Genomic DNA, 19228 nt, shown 5'->3' with positions numbered 1-19228 from the left:
GGATGAAAAATAAATTTGTTTTTAAAATTAGAATTTTCTGATTATAGATGCTAATCAATCTAGTATTTCCGTCAACTTCCGGCTCTCAATTTCAGAGCAGATTATTCAAGATGGCGGACAGTAAATCAGTGCCTGATCTCAGGACAGGTGAGCGGCAAATTTTTACATATTCATAACTTACTTAGCATAATTTATTCAGGTTTCGGCTAAAGTTTCCTTTTCATAAAATTTTATCACTTTTTTGTATGCATTGTAAGGATATAAATGTACTTAAAAATTTACTATTTGCGGGAGAGTAAAGTAAGATTCTTTTGATCGTACATGAGCGAATATTGACTGCGATTTTTTTTTTTTTTTTCAACTGGCGGGATTGTGACATGTGTTTTTATGTGTACATCGTATTGTGAATAGAATAAATGTATTTTTTTTTAAAAACTCTATGGCTAATTTTAAAGTTTATTGCTAAGAAGTTTTAGGCTGATTGTTGTATTATTTGTATCTTGATTTTGATGTTGTTGTCTTTAGTAAACAAATTATTTGAATTTTGTGAATTGTTATTCCACTCACGTGGTCCGGTTCTGCTGAAATACTACAAGCCCTCTGATTGGACAAGATAAGTGTTTGATGCAAAGGGATATATATTTTTTTCATTCGATGTAAATAAACGAATAAAAAACATAGGATTTGTATGTTATTATTTCCGTAAAGTTGTAGAAGGAAAACAAATATACGTGAAATTCGATTCGTTAAAAAAAAATTTATTTTAGAAAAAGATATTATTTTTTTTCATTCATGTTTTTCCGTTTATTTATTTATTTATTATAAATTTTGATATTTATTATACAAGTTATGATCAAAGGGGGGAAAATATTGATTTTATTTAATTTCTAGTGTCTTATGGAGTTTCTTCCGAAGTATTTCAAGATTTCTTTAATGAATATGTTTTAAATATGTAACATGAAGAAATACAATAAATAATAATAACGAATATTTATAATTTTTTTAAAAAATTTTTGCTGCCTAGGTCGAGTGTAATAAGATTTTTAAATGATAATAAAATCAGTTAAATGATACAACTTTTTCATCTTCATAAACTGCTTTTTATATTTTTTTTTATCTATTAATTATAATTTAGTTAATTTTAAAGTAATTGAAGCAAAAAGCTTGAGATTATGTTATCTTTTTCTGTCTCTATTTTCTTCTCTACTTATTTTGTAAATGTTCATTTTTGTTTGAAAACCAACATATATTTTAGTGCAGTAAAATTTATAATAATTAAAGCACAAAGCTTGAAGTTATGTTTTCTTCTATTTTTTTCTCTATTTATTTTGTATACATAATTTTTTTAACAACAAGGATATATTATAGAGCAGTAAATTTTGTTTACATTCATAATTTTATAAAAACTAACATATGTCTTAGTGCAGTAATTTTATAACAATAAAAACAAAAAGCTTGAATTTATGTTATTATTTCCGTTCACTATTTTGTTTACTTATTTTGTAGGTGTTCATAGTTTTATAAAAACTAACATATATTTTAATGCAATAGATTTTATAACAAAAAGCTTAAGGTTAGGTAGACTTTTTCTGTCATTATTTTGTTCCCAATTTGTTTTGCATTCATAAATGTTTAACAACTTGCATATATAATTTAACTCATTGTTAATTTAAAAATTTATCAATGTTTAGCTAAAATGTTTGTAATCAAATTTTGGTGCTAAAACTTTATTTCTGTTAACTGAAAATGCAGATTATAGTCATAAAGAGAGTTTGTTTAGAATTGAACAGGGTAGAAAGACATGAATATTTCCAGTGTTTAAAATAAAGTTAAGTATTTGTCAAGTAAGACTATATAAGTATGAGATGTTTATGCTTGGATTTTCTATAAATTAGCATTTTTTAAACGATAAGATATTCTATAATTTTTTTTGTTATTTTGATGTGTGACAAACAGTTTAATTATAATTATATTAAATTCAAATCCTTTACATAATGCTTATGTTTAATTTATCTACTTATTATTTACTTTTGCTTAAATTTTTTTCCATCCATGTAGCTGTAGAGTCTTTCTTATTATTATAGTTTTAATTTATCTTAAAAGTATCATTAAACACTGACATGTTTGTAATGTCAAGCTCAATGCTGTGTTCGACCACCCTTAATTTGTTTTAAAAGCATCAGTAATCACTAATATGCTTGGTAATAACATGTAATTAAGAGTTTAAATAATATGTAATTGAGTTATGATCTTTTAACCAGCCAATTTTTAATCAAATCAGCTAGAACAGTTTTCCGAATAATAAAAAAATGTATATTACTTTTTAATTGGCTCATTGGAATATGAGATAAAGGAAAATTTAACTCTAAGCACTTCTCAGTCACTATATTAATAAAAAAAAATTTATAAAGCTTTCTTCAATAAAAGGTACAGCAAATATAATGCTATATATGTAATACTTAGTGACTATGAGAAGCTACAGTTTCAAATTGTTCAGTAGAGCAGTTTTGGTGCCATAAGATATTTTTGTGTATTACATTGTTATCTAGTGGTAATATTAGAAACTTATAACACCCATCTGGAAACAATATTGAGCACTTTGATGTTTAAAGATCACATTTGAAAAAAGTGTGGCTTTTTATTGCCTTTTCTTCCGCCCTCTTTATTTAAGCAGGGTTCTGTTAAAATTAGTGTTACGTATGGAATATAAAAGTATTAAAAACATTACACTGGGTATTATTTTTCTGTTGTAATTATTAATAGTTGAGATTGTGGTAACAGAACTTCAGGTTGCCACTACAAATTATGTTTAGGCTAAGTTAATACAAAATATTATTATTTCTCATATCTGTTTGAGTGTTTTTAATTCCAATTTGAAGGACACTTATCTAATTAGATATAATTAATATATTTAGAAAAATTAGTGCCCTTGTTTCTGAAAAGGCACCCTGCCCTTTTTTTAGGGAGATTTCTTAAATTTGTTTAATGTTTTGGTCATATTTTAAGTCATTGTAAGTTAAAAGCTTCGCCATCGACAGACTGAAAAGTCAATATTTTTCTCTCGGTCTAAAAAGAAATAGTAAAATCTGTTAACTGTTGGTATTATAATATGATAATAGGTCAAACTATTGTTTCATGTTTGCTATGCTAGCACATCATAAGTTGCTTGTGCAAACTGTCTTTAGCTGACTGGTTGTGTGACTAATTCTCGAAATCGGATGTAGTCAGATATATTTCATACGGTTGTTAAAGTTCATTCAGTCAGGAGATCCGATGACAGATTCTGGGTGGCCAAGTCAGTCCAGCATGTGCTCTGGTGAAGCAGAATGGGCACTGCATTTTATACAAATTAGGAAGCACTTTTTTCCACCATTGAAGATCACTTTTTTCCACCTTAAGATGATCACTTACAAACCAGGATAGAGCAGTCTGAGTACCTCTATTGTATTTGGTTTTCAATAGTCTGCCAGAGTGTGTCCTATTGTACCAGTGGTGCACAGGTGGTATGTGTGACAATGAATGAAGCCTTAATTTTTTTTTTTAAATTTGTATATATTTCTTGAAAAGTGAGTAGGAAGTCAGTGATCAGGACACACTCCCAGCCTTCTTGGGCCAATCTGTTAGCTGACTTCAGTGCTCAAGAAGCCAGTCTTCTTGGACCAATCTGTTAACTGACTTCTCTCTCAACTTATACCACATTGTTCAATCATAGCTTTTCTTCTCTCTGGAATGTCTTATGTCTCAATATCACATGACCAGTAATTACTTGAGAGATTGTCTTGATGCCCCTTTTTGGGGGAGGGTCATAGAAACCAGCAAATATGTAAATCCTGTTTTATCAGTACACACTGGAAGTGTCTCTCTTATGAACAAGGGTAGATAGTTAATAAGACCTGCACAGTTCTAGGGCTACTCAGGTGTTGCAATTTCAAATTATAAAAATGTTTAATTTTTAAGTAGGATGTAGTTTTTTCAAGGCTTCTTCAGTTCTCAAACTTTCAAAGGCTCATTTTTTTTTTACTTGATCTCATTTAAATAGTCCAATTTGGGTATTAAAAATTACGACTTCAAAATACTTTTCTGGAATAGTGACATCATATAAAACAGTCACAATTACCCTGAAAGAGTGGCTGCACATGAGACACACATAAAAGCTCTGGAATAGTGACAACACATGAAACAGTCACAACTACTCTAAAATAGGGACAACACATGAAACAGTCACAACTGCTTTGGAATAGTATCAACACATGAAACACAACTGCTCAACTCAACTATTGTATTTACTTCTTTCTCTGGAGAGGAAATGTGCTGTAAAATACCTTATATAGCTTCTTATGAAATTTAAGACTTGCTAATCACTTTGAGCCGAAGTTGGTAACGTTTCAAAAAGACGTTGGTACCAAAATCTGCATGTGGGTGGAAAGGATTCCAAATTATTATAGGTTCTGCCCCTAGTGGCACTTCATACATATCACCCATCCCATTTGTTTTTTCTTACTTTAAAAATTCTTGTACAGCAGTTTTTCATGTAATCCTGATATTGTTCTTATTAATGCTTAATTGATTAAACATTTATTTCGGAAATCATTATCTTGACGATTTTTTTTTCGAATCAGAATAACTTTAATATAAACAGAATTTAATTAAGTCATTTTTTTAAAAAGTGGCAAAATTAATAATTTAATCTTACCAGCACTCAGGATTGCATCAATGGACATTGCAGTGGTACAATTTTTGAGGGGGAAGAAATTAAAATACACAGTCATAATAGCTCTCTAAAGTTCACACATAAAGAATAAAAAATAAAAAAATTCTTATGCCTGATAAATATTTTTTAAACTTTTTTTTAAAAATCTCTTTCTAGTTTTTAACTTTTATGAAATTAAATGGATGAGGATTTATTAAAATTTTATTTATTTGCCTGAAATATTGAGGGGGACATTTACCCACCCTCCACCCCGCTAGTGACGCCCGTGATTGCATCACAATTATTTTCGTTTCTTAACGAAAAATGTTTGTCACATCAAGATAAGTTAAATAATTTAAACATCCCTAATTTTTTTTTTTTTTGTATTTAATTCAAATTTCGTCCCATAGATTTAGTTTCTGATTCTGTTACGATGACATTTAAACCAAAAAATTACGCTCGGTTACCGTTACTTCTTCGTCCATAAACCTGTTTCTTTCTTTCTTTTTTTGTTGCTATTAAAACTCATAAAATATTTTTCACCAAAAAGATATCAAGCAATTGTGCGAAACTTAAATTACTGAAGAATTTTAACGATATATTTTGTATTAATTCTTTTGAATTCGTTGACTGTACACAACTGCACCTAAAATTTAACATAAAAGTAACTATAAATTACTTACACTTTCATAACTATAAAATGGCAACTAAATGTTTTTATCATGAAATGATGCATACATAATAAGGCAACATCATGCAATTACTATATAAAAAAGAAACTTCAATTTTGATTCCGTAATTTTAAATAATAATTAAAATAAAAGCGTAATAGTAACAGAGAACAAGAAAAAGAAGAGGTGATAAATATATATTACTGATAAATAATATTAAATAATTGATAAATAAAATATGTACAAGTCAAAACATAAATCGTTAATATATTATTAATTTTATGCTTATGACAAGGGAATATATCTGGATTTTTCCTGTTTATTAATGATTTCTTGATTACTAATACTTTAAAGATCAATTGTTGGCGGGCCATAGCGTCCGAACTGATCCGTAGGAGGAAGTTCATTGAAACCCCCGTGGCCTGCAATAAGTTCTAGTGTGTTGGAAGAAGGAGAAATAATAAAATGGATAAATATCTAAACCTTAGTTGTAACTCATGAGACACCCTTGTTTACCAATTTCTGCGGATAAATTATTGTGAAAAAAGAAATAAACCCTGATATATAATTCATATTCATTCAAATTTTTCTCTTTAAGATTTTGCATATGTCAGCTTTTTTTCTTTTGTCTACGCGATATTTTGACTCAATTATTAAAAGTTTTTTTTTTTTTTGTGTGTGTGTATTTAAAATGTGCGAATCTATGAATTTATTTTAATTTAGTTATCTTGTGAAAATGTGGAGAAAAAAAATTGAATCCTTAGAAAATTTTCACCCTTTTCTCCGATGTCGAAAATTTGAAATAATTTAAATGGTATGGTGATTGGCAATTTTTATTTATATTTTTCTATGATTTAATTTTTATGTTCATCATCACATGTGATGATGAAAAATTACTGGAATTAAAAATTATCGTTACCGGATTTAATAACTCCCCTACCCTTTTCTCCTACAATTCTTTACAACATTTAATTGGCATACCAAAGGCGTTTTAAGAAATATCTGACTCACAATTCGAATTATATTTGTCTCTTAAATAAGATGCCTCATCTCCTTAAAATATTTTTTTTTCTCATTCTCTTGTTTGTGGGTTCTAAAAATAAAATTCTCCTACTTTCCCTCATATTTACATTGTATTTAAAAGTTCCCCTCCTCGCATGCTTCATTCCAATCCTGCTAAAAGAACAAAAGCCGTAATTCAGTAAGAGGATGAATGACGAAAAAGGGGGCCCCTTTTAGGGAACATTCGTTCCTTTTTTTCCCCTACCGCCTTATCATCTGACCTTGATCCAATTTAGCAATGAGATTGTACACTTACTAAATATGTTTTTATTATTATTTTTTCCCTCTCCCTCTGTTCTTGTTATCATTTACATTATTCAATTCAACTTACTTATGATAATCCACGTGCTGAGGACGTTGACCCGAAGAGGCAAAGATATTTTCCCATATCCACAAATTCATTTCATTAGGCAGATTTGTTCTATTATTATTTATTTTTGTGGGAATGTGTCAAAGATCAGCATTTTCTCGTGTATGAATTTCCTGATGTCCGTGTCTCATTCATTTGCAACCTTGTTAGTTTGTAATTACAGAAATATTTACGTAGTTTCTAAATACTGGAAAAACCTTTATTTACTTTTGGTAGATTTATTTATAAATTGGTTTATATGTCCCTTAACATCAGTAAGTTGAAAGCTAATATTGTGTAATTTTTTTTAAAAATCGTAACTCCTAATTAGTATTTCGCTTACAATACGCGTAGTATCTCTATTTTTATCCCCATTATATGCTTATTTCGTTGAAAAATAATATCCTTGGGGCTAAAGAGCAAGATTAGCGTTCGCCGCTAGCCTCGTGAGGACTAAGTAAAGCAAGGTGGCCACAAAAAAAAAAATACTATCATTTTCCTGCTCCTCTTTTTGTTATTTGACACTCTATACTCACCACTCCTTAGCTCCAGGAAATGTACTTGTATAAAGCGCAAAAAATCATGTATTATAGTATTGTATTATAAATATTAAAATGAGTACTATAATTTAAATTGTCAAAATAAGAATATTCCTTTCGAAAAATGAACTAACATCACTTGCTTATAATTGTTTCTACGATGAAATTATACTAATAATGCTATTCGTTATTTATGATAATTTTTTTTTAAACCAAGGAAAATAAATATTTTTTATATCAATCTAGAAGCAGCATTATTATTAAGGTACTTTTAACGCAAAAAGTGGCCACGAATAAATTTACTTCTAATGGACAGTGAATACCGGATAAGTTTCAGATTTCCCGGTCTTTCCCTTTACTTGGGATCCAAATTTGTTTCATCGAAGATTTTGAGAGAAATCAACATTCTTTTTTAGTTAGTAATATTTGAAAAGTTTTAACATAAAAATTTATAATTTTTACTTTTTTTGCACTTTTTACAGAGTGTAAGATATTTTTATAGAGTATTTCTTCTCATTTTGACCATGAAACAAATTAGGCAGGATTCTAATAATTAAAAATCTATTTGTCATATAACTGTCCGAAGGGTTTTTTGTATGAAATTTCTTACTTTTCTTGTAATTTTCTATTGCAGTTAAAATCTCCGATTAACGAAGTTGAAAACCAACTATATTTTTCGACAATCGAATTGTAATCGCATATTGAATGCTTATTTCCATGTTAAACCGAATTGTAAAATAATAAATAAGTTTGTTTAAAATCTATATTTAATCTATTATATTGTTTTATCATATTTGCATATTTATGGAACAAAAGTGAATATTTTTGTATCCTTTATTCAAAATATTAATCAGTTAATAATACAGGGCGTTTATAAAGTCCCGGACCCATTTTGATGTTTAATAACTCATAAAATAATAAACATAGATTAAAATTAATAACATAAATGGTTAAATATACTCAAAAAGTTTCATGACCCTTGTCAATGAACTTCCACGTGTGCCCCTTCGTCGCACGGAGAATATCAAGTCGATAGTCAATTTCACGCCAGGTAGCGGCAAGCATGTCGGCATCCACAGAGGCTATTGCGGTTGTAATTCTGGCTTTTAAGTCATCAATATTTTCGAAACGAACCTCCTGTAAACATTGTCCGTTATAAATCCCCAAAGAAGAAAGTCCAGCGGCGTTATATCTGGTGATCTGGGTGGCCAAGGAATTGGACCTCCTCGCCCAATCCATCTTCCTGGAAAATGGTCATTCAAAGTACTACGAGCGATGATACCCCAATGCGGTGGTCCACCATCTTGTTGCAAAAAGACATGTGTCTGAAGCACTTCTAGTTGTGGAAATACGAAGTTTTCCAACATGTCTAAGTATACGACTGATGAGACGGTCTTTTCTGTAAAAAAGAAAGGCCCAATGACTCGGTCGTGCATTAGTCCACACCACACATTAACCTTTCGGGAATCCCTATGTGTCTCACGGTATTCATGGGGGTTTTCAGATCCCCATATGCGCACTTTATGGCGATTAACAATGACAGAAACATGAAAGGATGCTTCGTCGGAGAACATTATGCGCTTCAGAAAATCAGCAGCATCTTCTATCCTTCCTACCATTTCTATTGCAAACGCCATCCTTCTAGGCCTATCGTCCGGTTCCAGACTTTTTTCTTTGGGGATTTATAAAGGACAATGTTTACAGGAGGATCGTGTCGAACATTGATGACCTAAAAGCCAGAATTACAATCTCAATAGCCTCTGCGGATGCCGACATGCTTGCCGCTACCTGGCGTGAAATTGACTATCGTGAAATTGACTCCGTGCGACGAAGGGGGCACGGTCATGAAACTTTTTGAGTCTATCTAACCATTTATGTTATTAATTTTAATCTATCTTTATTATTTTATGAGTTATTAAACATCAAAATGGGTCCATATTATTTAACCTTCAATTTTAAATTAACAAAAGAAAAAAAAAGCTGATTTTAACCTAAAATGTCTCGAAAAACTGCTTCCCCCTCCCCAACCCTTTCGGAAAGTGATCCGTAATTTAGATTGGCGATAAAATGGCTCTTACATTTTTATTATAATGATAAATGATTAATAAACGATTTTTTATTTATAATAATTTATGATTAATAAACGGTTGAAACTTTTACTGATATTAGATACGGAGTTCCATACGGAATTTTAGTACTCTAGATAAGTTAAAAGTGATCGGGATTTTGATTGACGATAAATTCCACTAGTAACGATCCGTAAAAAAGACTGAATCTTGCATTTTCATCAGTTACTGAGTTTCAATCAAGACCCGATGGTCGGAAAGTGGTCGAAATTTCGATGAATCGAAATTTCATCCTTACAGACTATGTAAATGGGTTAATAAAAACATGTTAAGAAGAAGAAAAGACAGAGAATATAAGCGCCTGAAGCTAAAACAGAAAGAAAAAAAAACATACAATTAAGTTACCACCTAATTATATGTGTTCTTATCACCTAACAATAAGCATAAGCAGGATAATTTTATTCACGGGTGTTCTTAAAGAACTAAGTCACGTTCAACTCCCAATCTCGGGCATTATTAAAACAAAAGGAGCATTTACGGAGAAAACGTGCAACGAGATCGTTACGGCAAGTCCCTCCAATAAAAATAATCGTTTACTTTTTTTTTACCCCGAAAAAAGCAATTCTTTTGAGATCTTAAGTGCTTCATAACAATAACTTAATTCCCTTAACGCCATTCATATACTTTTTCATTAGTTTGCCAAACTTTGACTCGAAAATTGCTTCCGTTAAATATCAGTCTTGCATAATTAATGCTCAACCAACTAGGTTTTTTTCTTTCAAATTCTTATTCTTCAGTTAAAAATTATAATTTTATTAATATTTTATGCTTCGGGTGAAAGAGCTTAAAACAGGCAGATCAAGTCAAGCTCTAAGGCTACGGTTTACCAATTTTTATCGCTGTGGAACCTTAGAAGATCGACCTTCTTTTGGATGCACCCACAGACTTAATGGATAAATTTTATTAGCAGTTGTATTGTGATCATATTTATTAGTCAAAAACTTTTAATTATTTTAAAAATATGTAATGATCAAAATTTTATTAACTGAAAATGAGTGAGATGAAATATGGTTTCCATTAAAATGAAAACGGAAAATAAGAAAACGTTAAGAATGGATATCAGAGAAACATACTTTTTCATTGTTGAATTTGGTTGTTTTTATTCGATGCAAAGTACTAGTGAAATCTTTCATAATTGCATATCCTTTTCGCAATTCATCCATTATATTGTTATTATAAAGGCATTGTTTTAAAACTTTTTCTTTACAAGAATTTCAATTGAATACTTTTATAAAAACAACGGAAATATTGATTAAATAATGGATTATTAACTGGATATAAATTTAATGACAGGTTTCGAAAAATCATAACTGGGTAAAAAACATTTTTTACTCTCGAAACCACCGTCACCTTCTGGAACCCTAGGATTCCACAGAACATCATTTGGGAACTGCTGGCTTTGGACTCGGAGTTGTATATTTATATTCACCTTATCACTTGACAACCCTGGTTGGAGAGCATAATGCGAAGACTGCGTAACTACAATAATCTATCTTCCGCTTGTGGTAGTGTTGTGCACGCATACTCCAATATTGTCTTCGGATCATTATTAAGTATGTATCCCAAACAGTCGCCATTAATACAGCCGCAGTTCGACGTTAACAACAAAACAAATCGATATATATATTTCTCTTACACGGCGACAAAAAAAAAAGCCTCATTACAACTCCCCGAATGGCAACGCTAGAAAATCGACCAATGATTGCCGCTAAAAATGTCACATGCCAAATCTAGCTGAGGTAGCTCAACATATAGCGCTTTTAAAAACGGAAACTGAAATAACCAGAGAGCATCAGCTGCGGCAATCTCATACTATTAAGCTAGGCAGAAGTGAGTAGTCTTTGTCGATAGATCTCTATTTTTGTATTTTGTCGAAAGCGCTTTTTTTTCACGAATTTATATATTACGAATTTATTTGACGACTTTTTATTTATATCACGAATTTATTTGTTTTATTATTGTTATTAGTTATTCATTGAAAAATGAGTCTCAGTCAATGAGTCTTTATTTGAATTCAAATGTATTTTAATGGCTTAGTATTTACTAAAAAGATGTAATTTTTTAAAAAAAAAAGTTATCTGGATTTGAATGATTGTTTTGAATTCTTAGAATTTTGTGCATTTGCAATGTACCTAAGTTAGTAGCGAGTGACGCAAACCATATAACATTGCGTGGCAATTTTCGGGGGTTGGCGAGCGTTAGCGATCAGGGGGCGCAGCACACTAGTTTAATATAATACCCTAAAAAGTCTTAAGTCATGAAAATTGCTTCTAACAAAGGAAACGGGACTCGAGAAGCACAACAAAATTATGAATAGTATCAAAAAATATATAATTTATCTGATTGTAATTTCGTTATAAATGCCATAATCTAAGCAGCATTTCATATAAAAATTAGAACTTCAAGTATGTTTCACCATTAGAACTTAAAGTTTCACCATTCCATGGGGAATGTTTGATGTACACTTTCCCCGAAAAGATATTTCATGGAAAGGATCTATAATTTTTTAAAAAAATATATAAGTTATAGTTTTTTATAAATAATGTTATGAAATTACCAAAATATTTCTTCTCAGCGTAGTAAAGGCTTTCTTCTTTTTATATTCATTTAATTTTTTACCTCAGAACTGTGGATTATAAAAATAAGCTAGAAAGTGGAAGTCCTATTACTTGGCTATTAATTTTTTCTTTCTTTTTTTATTTTGTGGAATAATAGTAAAATAATAATAACAAATGTAAAGAATACTTCTGATGCTACTGAAATACTGATTGTCGCTGAACATAGGAGATTTGAAAATAGCTTTTCAACCTCCCAAAAATTTGTAAGCTTACACAGATTTTGTTTATTAATTTTATTAAATAATTAGTTGGTTTAAATTACATTAAATGTTACTTAAGAAAATATCTAGTCAGACGTTAAATTTTTTTTTAAAAATTTAATCGGCAATTTTTTTTTAATCCAAGTCTTTTAATAACGATTTGAATTGAACCGATTTAAAGATTACTGAAAGCTGATTTAAATCGACGAACCCTGGCTTTTAACTTTGAGTGCTCATCTCATATGGTTGAATAATGTGTCATTTTCTGAATCAAAACTTTTATTTTTCAGTATAGAATACTATTTTGCCAGTAGAATTCGAACGTGAACTTTCAAATCTAGACGGAATGTTTCTAAAGTTTCAAAAAGCGGACAGGACTGTAAATTTTACTACTGCTTTCAAGACATTGTTAAAAATGCAATTTTTATAACATTTTTTTATGGAAGTCAGCAACTTTTCAAACTGAAATTTTCTCCTGTGAATATTAACCAATTATTTATTTTCTGAATCAAAATTTTTATGTCTCAATATGGAATACTATTTTACCAGTCGAATTTGAACATGAACTTCCAATTCTAGACGAAATGGTTCGAAAGTTTTAGAAAGTGAGCAGAATGCTTTTGGACAGGACGGTAAATTTTGCCATTTTGTTTAAGATGTTGAAGATTCTGGATATGATGAAAAAATTATTTCCGTAACCTCTTTTTTGTGAAAATCAAATTTTTTCAGCTGAAATCTTCACCTGTGAATATCAACCAATTATTTTTTTCTAAATCATAACTTTTATTTTTCAACATAGAATACTTTTTTGCCTGTCGAACTTGAACTTTAAGTTTTATCTCTTTTTTGCCGCGTAATTCTAATAAACAAGGGTCAAAGTAATCAAATTATAGTTTTTGTTATCATAAAAGAATATTTTTTGATTCCAGATGTTTGCATTCACTTTCAAGGAAGTATTTTAACGTTGAAGAAAGGAGAGAAAAAAACTCACTTTCTAATAAACGAAATTCAGTTAGTTTAATCGATTGTAAAATTACTTTGATCGCTTTTTAATCGATTTCATTTCCGCTCTTTTTTATTTTTCCTTTCCATTTTTTATTAAAAAAAGAGATAAAAAAAAGACTGCTGTTTTATAGAACTCGATAATATTCGATTGAAAATTGAATGTACTATTATGAAGACTTTTTTATAATTCACTTTCTACTAATAACATACGTTTTTGCTAGAAATTTCTTAAATTCTTCATTTTTTTTTCTCCTTTAAATAGCTCAGTATTTGTATTGTTTTTCTGCCAAAACGTCTTGATATAAAAGTTGCTTATCCATTTCCCACCAATTTTTAGTGTTTTCCAGGTGTTTTGAGTTTCATTTTCTATGACTTTTGTTTCTTATTAAGTCATTCACCTTTCTGTACTGGTGGTAGAAGATAATACTTTTGAAAATTTATTTTTCAATAATTTCCTAAATTATTTTTAAGAAATTTTTTGAAAAATTGTGAATTGATAAAAATGGAAATAAAAAACTATTAATGTATAAAAAGTAATAATATCGGAAGAAAGTTATACAAATTTACCACAAACGAAGAAAAATAATTAACAGTATATGCTAAAGTACACAGTTAAACAGTAACCTCAAAGTAAGCTGATAATAAAACACTGAAGATAAAATTTCAATAACAAAATAAACTTATGAATTATTTATATAAGTGGAAATTTCATCAAAAAGTATTCATTCCTGTTTACTTGTGTTTTTAGTATTCCATAAATGAATCGCATTTATTTATAGAAATAGGAGCCTCCACCTCCTGCTCGCTTCACTCATCAACCTTCTTTCTCTTTATTTCTTTTTCATCATTGTTTTTTCCCCTTACTGTTAATGTTTTCTTAAGAAAACAATAGCATTTTGCCAAAAAAATTATACAATTATAATAGTTTTATGTAAAGACATTTTGTTAATATTTTATTCTTAATAGACGATTACCTAGATTTGAAAAACAATCATCTGCACTTGAAAAATAAATTTAATGTAAGAAATACATAACGAGAATAGATCAAATAGGAAACTTTTTATATCTCTTATTTTATATTTTTTTAAATTTTAATATAAATGTCAAGATTTAAATCTGGCAACATCTTATATCTTTCTCTTTTTGTTACTTTTGACATCAACACTAACGCGAGCTTATAAAATAATGATCCCTAGGAAGGAAAATAAATTATTCTACAACACACGGTGACTAGCCAATATTTTAAGCAAAAGTTTTTAAAACGCTTAAAAAATTTATTCTTTGGGGGAAAAAATCGTGTTCGACGCACCTTTTAAGTCTATAGTTTTTGTGCTGCAGAACAAAATAAAGGTAAACACCCAAAACATTGACGTCGCATACGATTTTCCAATATGGAGATACTAAGATTTTGCAACCAAAATGTTTATTATAAAGACTTGAATAAAAACATAAAACACATAATGAGTAAAATTCTTCATTGCGGATAAAATATATTCTTACTAAATTTTTAAATGTTATACAGAACAGTAAAAGTAATTTCACGAAACTGTTGATCGAAGCGAAGTTGATCATCATTATCAAGAATTTTAATCGGAACGTAGCTTAAATAGGAAAAAGAAAAGAAAAAAACATTTCTTTAAACGTTTATTCAAAAAATGCCCCGAACAATTTTATGATTAAATAATCGCCACTTTTTTATTATTAGGCAATAAATAAAATTAATTAATTAATAAATATTTCCATCTAGTTTTGTTTCTCAATGAGTTTATTCTTAACAACTAGAGTTAAGAAAACTCTGTTAAACAATGCAAATATTCTATTAATAAATATTAGAATCTTAAACGATTATTTAAACGTTTTTATCCAAAAAAAACTTTTGGAAGTAAAAGGTAATACTGTAAAGGTTAATAAAAACCACTATCGTCGATTCCATTTTAATGGTACGATTCCGTATCACTGATAGTAGCATATCTCTGGCTGCAGAAATCCACCAGCACTGCAGCGGGTGTTGCAGATTTATTACAGTTTTCTTTTTCTTTAAAAAAACAAGGAAAAAATGTTGATACTCCTTTTAAAGCGACTATAATTTGTATGAAAATCATTGAATTTTAATTATTTTTCATCTGTTGTTTGATAATAAGGCTTTTAAGTGTACAGGGATTTATTCTATTTTTTAAGTGTCGTATAAAATTTAGGATTTATTTAAGAAGTACTTCTGTATAATTTTTAAGAACCTTATAATTGCAAAGTTTACTAGACGTATGTTAGATTAAGCTGAATTTTTAGAAATAATCTCTGCTGACAAATATGGATTTATAAAGATAGAGCTGGAGTTTCGCTCGGTGAATTCTGCTACCAAGGTGACATCTCGATTTTAACGAAACAGCATTTGAACGCTATTTATATATAGAAAGCTTTGATATATAAAGAGAAAGTTTGTTACAGTCTAGGAGTGAAGTAAAAAGAGGAGGTGGCAACATTAACAAGTTATAACCGATTTACATTTTTCAGGCAGGATGTTTCGATTTGTCAAGTTGAGCTTACTCGAAATTATTGTCAAAATTACTTCTCATGCTTCGTAAGTAACAATACTTCGCCGTATTTATCTTTAATTAGTTAAAAAGTATAAATGGCACTTGACAGGAGCATAAATATTTATTATAATTTACATACAAATATTTTTAAATCAATAAGTTGAGGGAATTTAAAATATTTAAATCAAATCGAATTTTACTTTAGGTGCTAAGAAAACCTGTGAAGTTATAGACATGCCAAACGATTATGATTTATACCAAACGATTAAAAAAGAATTTCATAAGTAATAAATAACAAAAGAAAACGAGAAATTCATACTCTAACAGTACGTGATTTATCATAAGATCTGAGAGGTCCAAGCCTAGCCTCCTCATTTCTGGGGCCCCTCTTAATGTCCTTAATGTCCTAATAATTCCTTTTTGTATGTTTCCTTAAGAATTGTCTATTAGAGTTATGAGTTAACGAAAATTTAAATAAATATAAGTTCAAATTTACTAATATATCGTAATTTGCTTGTGTTATAAATAATTTAAAAACACTTCAAGAGCATGTCTAGATCAGGCCCTGCTGACTCTAACTAGTGTGTAAGTAACTTACTTAATATACAAACATACTTACTTACATATACAATACCAAACTTACATATACAGCGAGGAGCTGTATATGTAATTTTGCCGTGTTTTGGATAAAAATTGTTTTGCTTTTTTACTTGCTCTTGTTTTAGAGTTAACTCTTTAAATTATTCTCTTTGTTAAAACCTAAATTATATTATGATTTTAAAAAAATTTATAAAAAAAGAAATGCACACAAAATTGAAATAAAAGTAACGTATCATTAGTGAACGTATTAATATCTAAAAGAATACTCGTGACAACCTTGATTGAAAAGAATTTAAAGTAACTTCTATTAATTGCCTATACTAATTTTTTCTTTTTTGTTGTTATTAAAAAAAATTACATCATATTCAAGTTTTTTATGATCAATTTAAATTTTTAAGTGAATAATTCACAAAAATTAAATAAATTACACAATTTCATTTGTATGTAAATTATCTTTTGAGTTGTAAGGATGAAAACAAAACGTAATATTAGTCATAAATTTTAGAAGAAAGATTTTGTGTGCGGATCGTTTTCTGAATAGAACTTTATAAAGGCTACTTTGAGTTTTGAGAAGTGTCCTTTTTAGAGGTTTTAATTTTTGTGTAGGGTCCTTTTTTGAAAGTTTTCGTTTTGTATAGGGATCTAGTTTCTCTTTAGGTGGATTCCTCGCAAGGAAAGGCCAACCTATACATTATATGCCCGTTCTGTATTGCAATTGCATTAGGCATCAATATTTTAGAAGTTAAAATTCCTTTCTCATCATAGTACAAATAAAAAAATATTCAGGTTTCTTGAATTGTTTTTTTTTTTCAATTTTCTTTTATCCAATTTTAATTAAATGGAACCATTTTCATTTCGTATGGTGTGATGTGAAAGCTTTCTTTTAATGATCGTTTTGTTTGGGACTTGATGCTTCTGTTACTAAAGATCGTAGAATTATGCCTTCACGGATGGATAACTTCATGGAACTTTTGACATTCACTAAGTAGGGGTGGTCGAACTTGTCTTAAGAAGGTGTATAGAAACTTAGAATAAAAGAAGCTCACATTTGTAAATTGAAAAGAAATCCGCTCGGTTTCATCTCTTGCGGTTTGCTGTACTAAAAGTAGCTGGAAAAAGACTGTTAACAATGTTGTTGTTTTGTCTGGAGTATCTTATAATTCTTTTTGGTTTGCATTAATGAATTTCCGCCGTGGAATCGTATTTCATGAATATTCAAACAATTCATGTTTAGATTGTTACAACTTTTTAATATCTTGCTTTTATAATTTATGAATTAAAAAAAGTAATTAAAGACGCATTCAAAGCAACTCGAGACACAATATATTTATTCGTACTTTTTTACATCTTAAAAAAAAAGTAATATACTTGCTTCCTGTTTAAAGTATTTACTAACATATAATTATAGCTTCTAATAATTGTTTGATTCAGCAGTCTTACAACTCAAATCAACAAAGAAATTGGTTGAATAGTTATTGCTTACGAGTAGAGATTACAAGTACTTATTTATAATCGCGATTGCTAATAATCATGATCAACAAATTCAATTAAGATTAGAAGTATTTACCACATTATTCCCAAAAGGAATTTATCGCCAATCTCAATTTTAACCACTTTCTGAGTAGTTGGAGTGTTTGATGACAACACAAGTATCAATCGTTTCCGAACCGTTACAAGCAAAATTCATATCGCCAAATTAAATTTATTCCAAGCGAAATTTCCACTTTTCGACTAGCTAGAATAAATTTTATTGTTAGCTGACGATTATCACATTTGTATTCGACTTCAAACAAAATGATGGTAAACTTGCAGGGTTACACTTTAAGCCACATCTACTTGTAACCGAGCCACCGAACAGGCTATGGATATTGATTAAATGGTTTGTCATGGATGGTTGGTGTTTTCAATACAAAATTAAACATAAATAAATCTCGGACTTTCATCTTCACTGCTTTTGATTAGAAGCTTGACGTCTGTGAATTTTAAGAAGTAATTTAAGAAGCCTGTGTAATTTAAGAGTCTGTGTAATTTAAGAAGCTGTGAATTTTATTTTCAGCAAAAAGAAAGAAAAAAAAAGTAATGAACGAGATTTAAAGTTTCTGCAGTTTATAACGATATCTATTAGCTCAGGGCTGTCCAACTGCGAAGAGCCCACGGGCCAGAATTCCGGTCACTGATCACCTGGCGGGCCGCAGTTTGAAAAAGTTGAACAATAACCTCTTACCTCTTATACAATAACAATTAATAGTTGAATAATGAATTATAAAACAATGGAACTGAAGGATTATAAAACAATTTGCTTACATTTTAATCCGAAAACTGAGGCCGATCAGCCTGAATAGGAAATTGGCGGGCCGCACAATATGTGCTGGCGGGCCACGTGCGGCCCGCGGGCCGCCAGTTGGACAGCCCTGTATTAGCTTATCGATTAAAACAGGGGAATTCGAAAGGAAAATTTGTTTTATGCCATCTATACATAATAATAAACGCGGCTGTGTCTGTCTGTCTGTAATCACAATATATCGCCCCAGAAGCCTCGCCCAGGCACGAAACTCGGCGCATAATTGTGTTTTGACATAATGAAGAAGTATTTTTTCTCTTTCTCAAAAATTTGGATTAGTTTTTTAGTTATCAGTCATTTTGTAAGAAAATCTATGCTTTTTCGTCTTCAAAGAGCCATATTCAAAAAACTATTAAAAAATGCATATACTTTTCTCCACTCTTATAAATATATGCTAATGCGAACCTTACAATTGAAATATTAATTTTCGACAACTTAAACCAATAATATACGAAGGAATTAATAATTTAATTGTAAGGTTCGCATTAGTTTA

The 19228-nt window shown here is 29.7% G+C and overlaps 1 protein-coding gene across 2 annotated transcripts in view; it reads left to right on the top strand.

Moving 5' to 3' along the window:
• Positions 1–13: 13 nt before the first annotated feature.
• LOC107438772 (POU domain, class 2, transcription factor 3) overlaps positions 14–19228 on the top strand; it is a 545522-nt gene continuing 526307 nt past the window's right edge. Inside the window, exon 1 of one of the 2 annotated variants that reach the window (XM_021144690.3) lies at positions 14–147. In XM_021144690.3, the coding sequence (XP_021000349.1) occupies positions 48–147 (100 nt within the window). In that variant the 5' untranslated portion in view covers positions 14–47. The remainder of the gene's footprint in view (positions 148–19228) is intronic. The other variant, XM_043040146.2, reaches the window with a different exon arrangement.

The sequence above is a fragment of the Parasteatoda tepidariorum genome, chromosome 5 (genome assembly GCF_043381705.1).
Source record: "Parasteatoda tepidariorum isolate YZ-2023 chromosome 5, CAS_Ptep_4.0, whole genome shotgun sequence".
Lineage (NCBI taxonomy): Eukaryota > Metazoa > Arthropoda > Arachnida > Araneae > Theridiidae > Parasteatoda > Parasteatoda tepidariorum.
The sequence above is the reverse complement of the archived record's forward strand: the minus strand, read 5'-3'. Positions and strand labels throughout refer to the sequence as shown.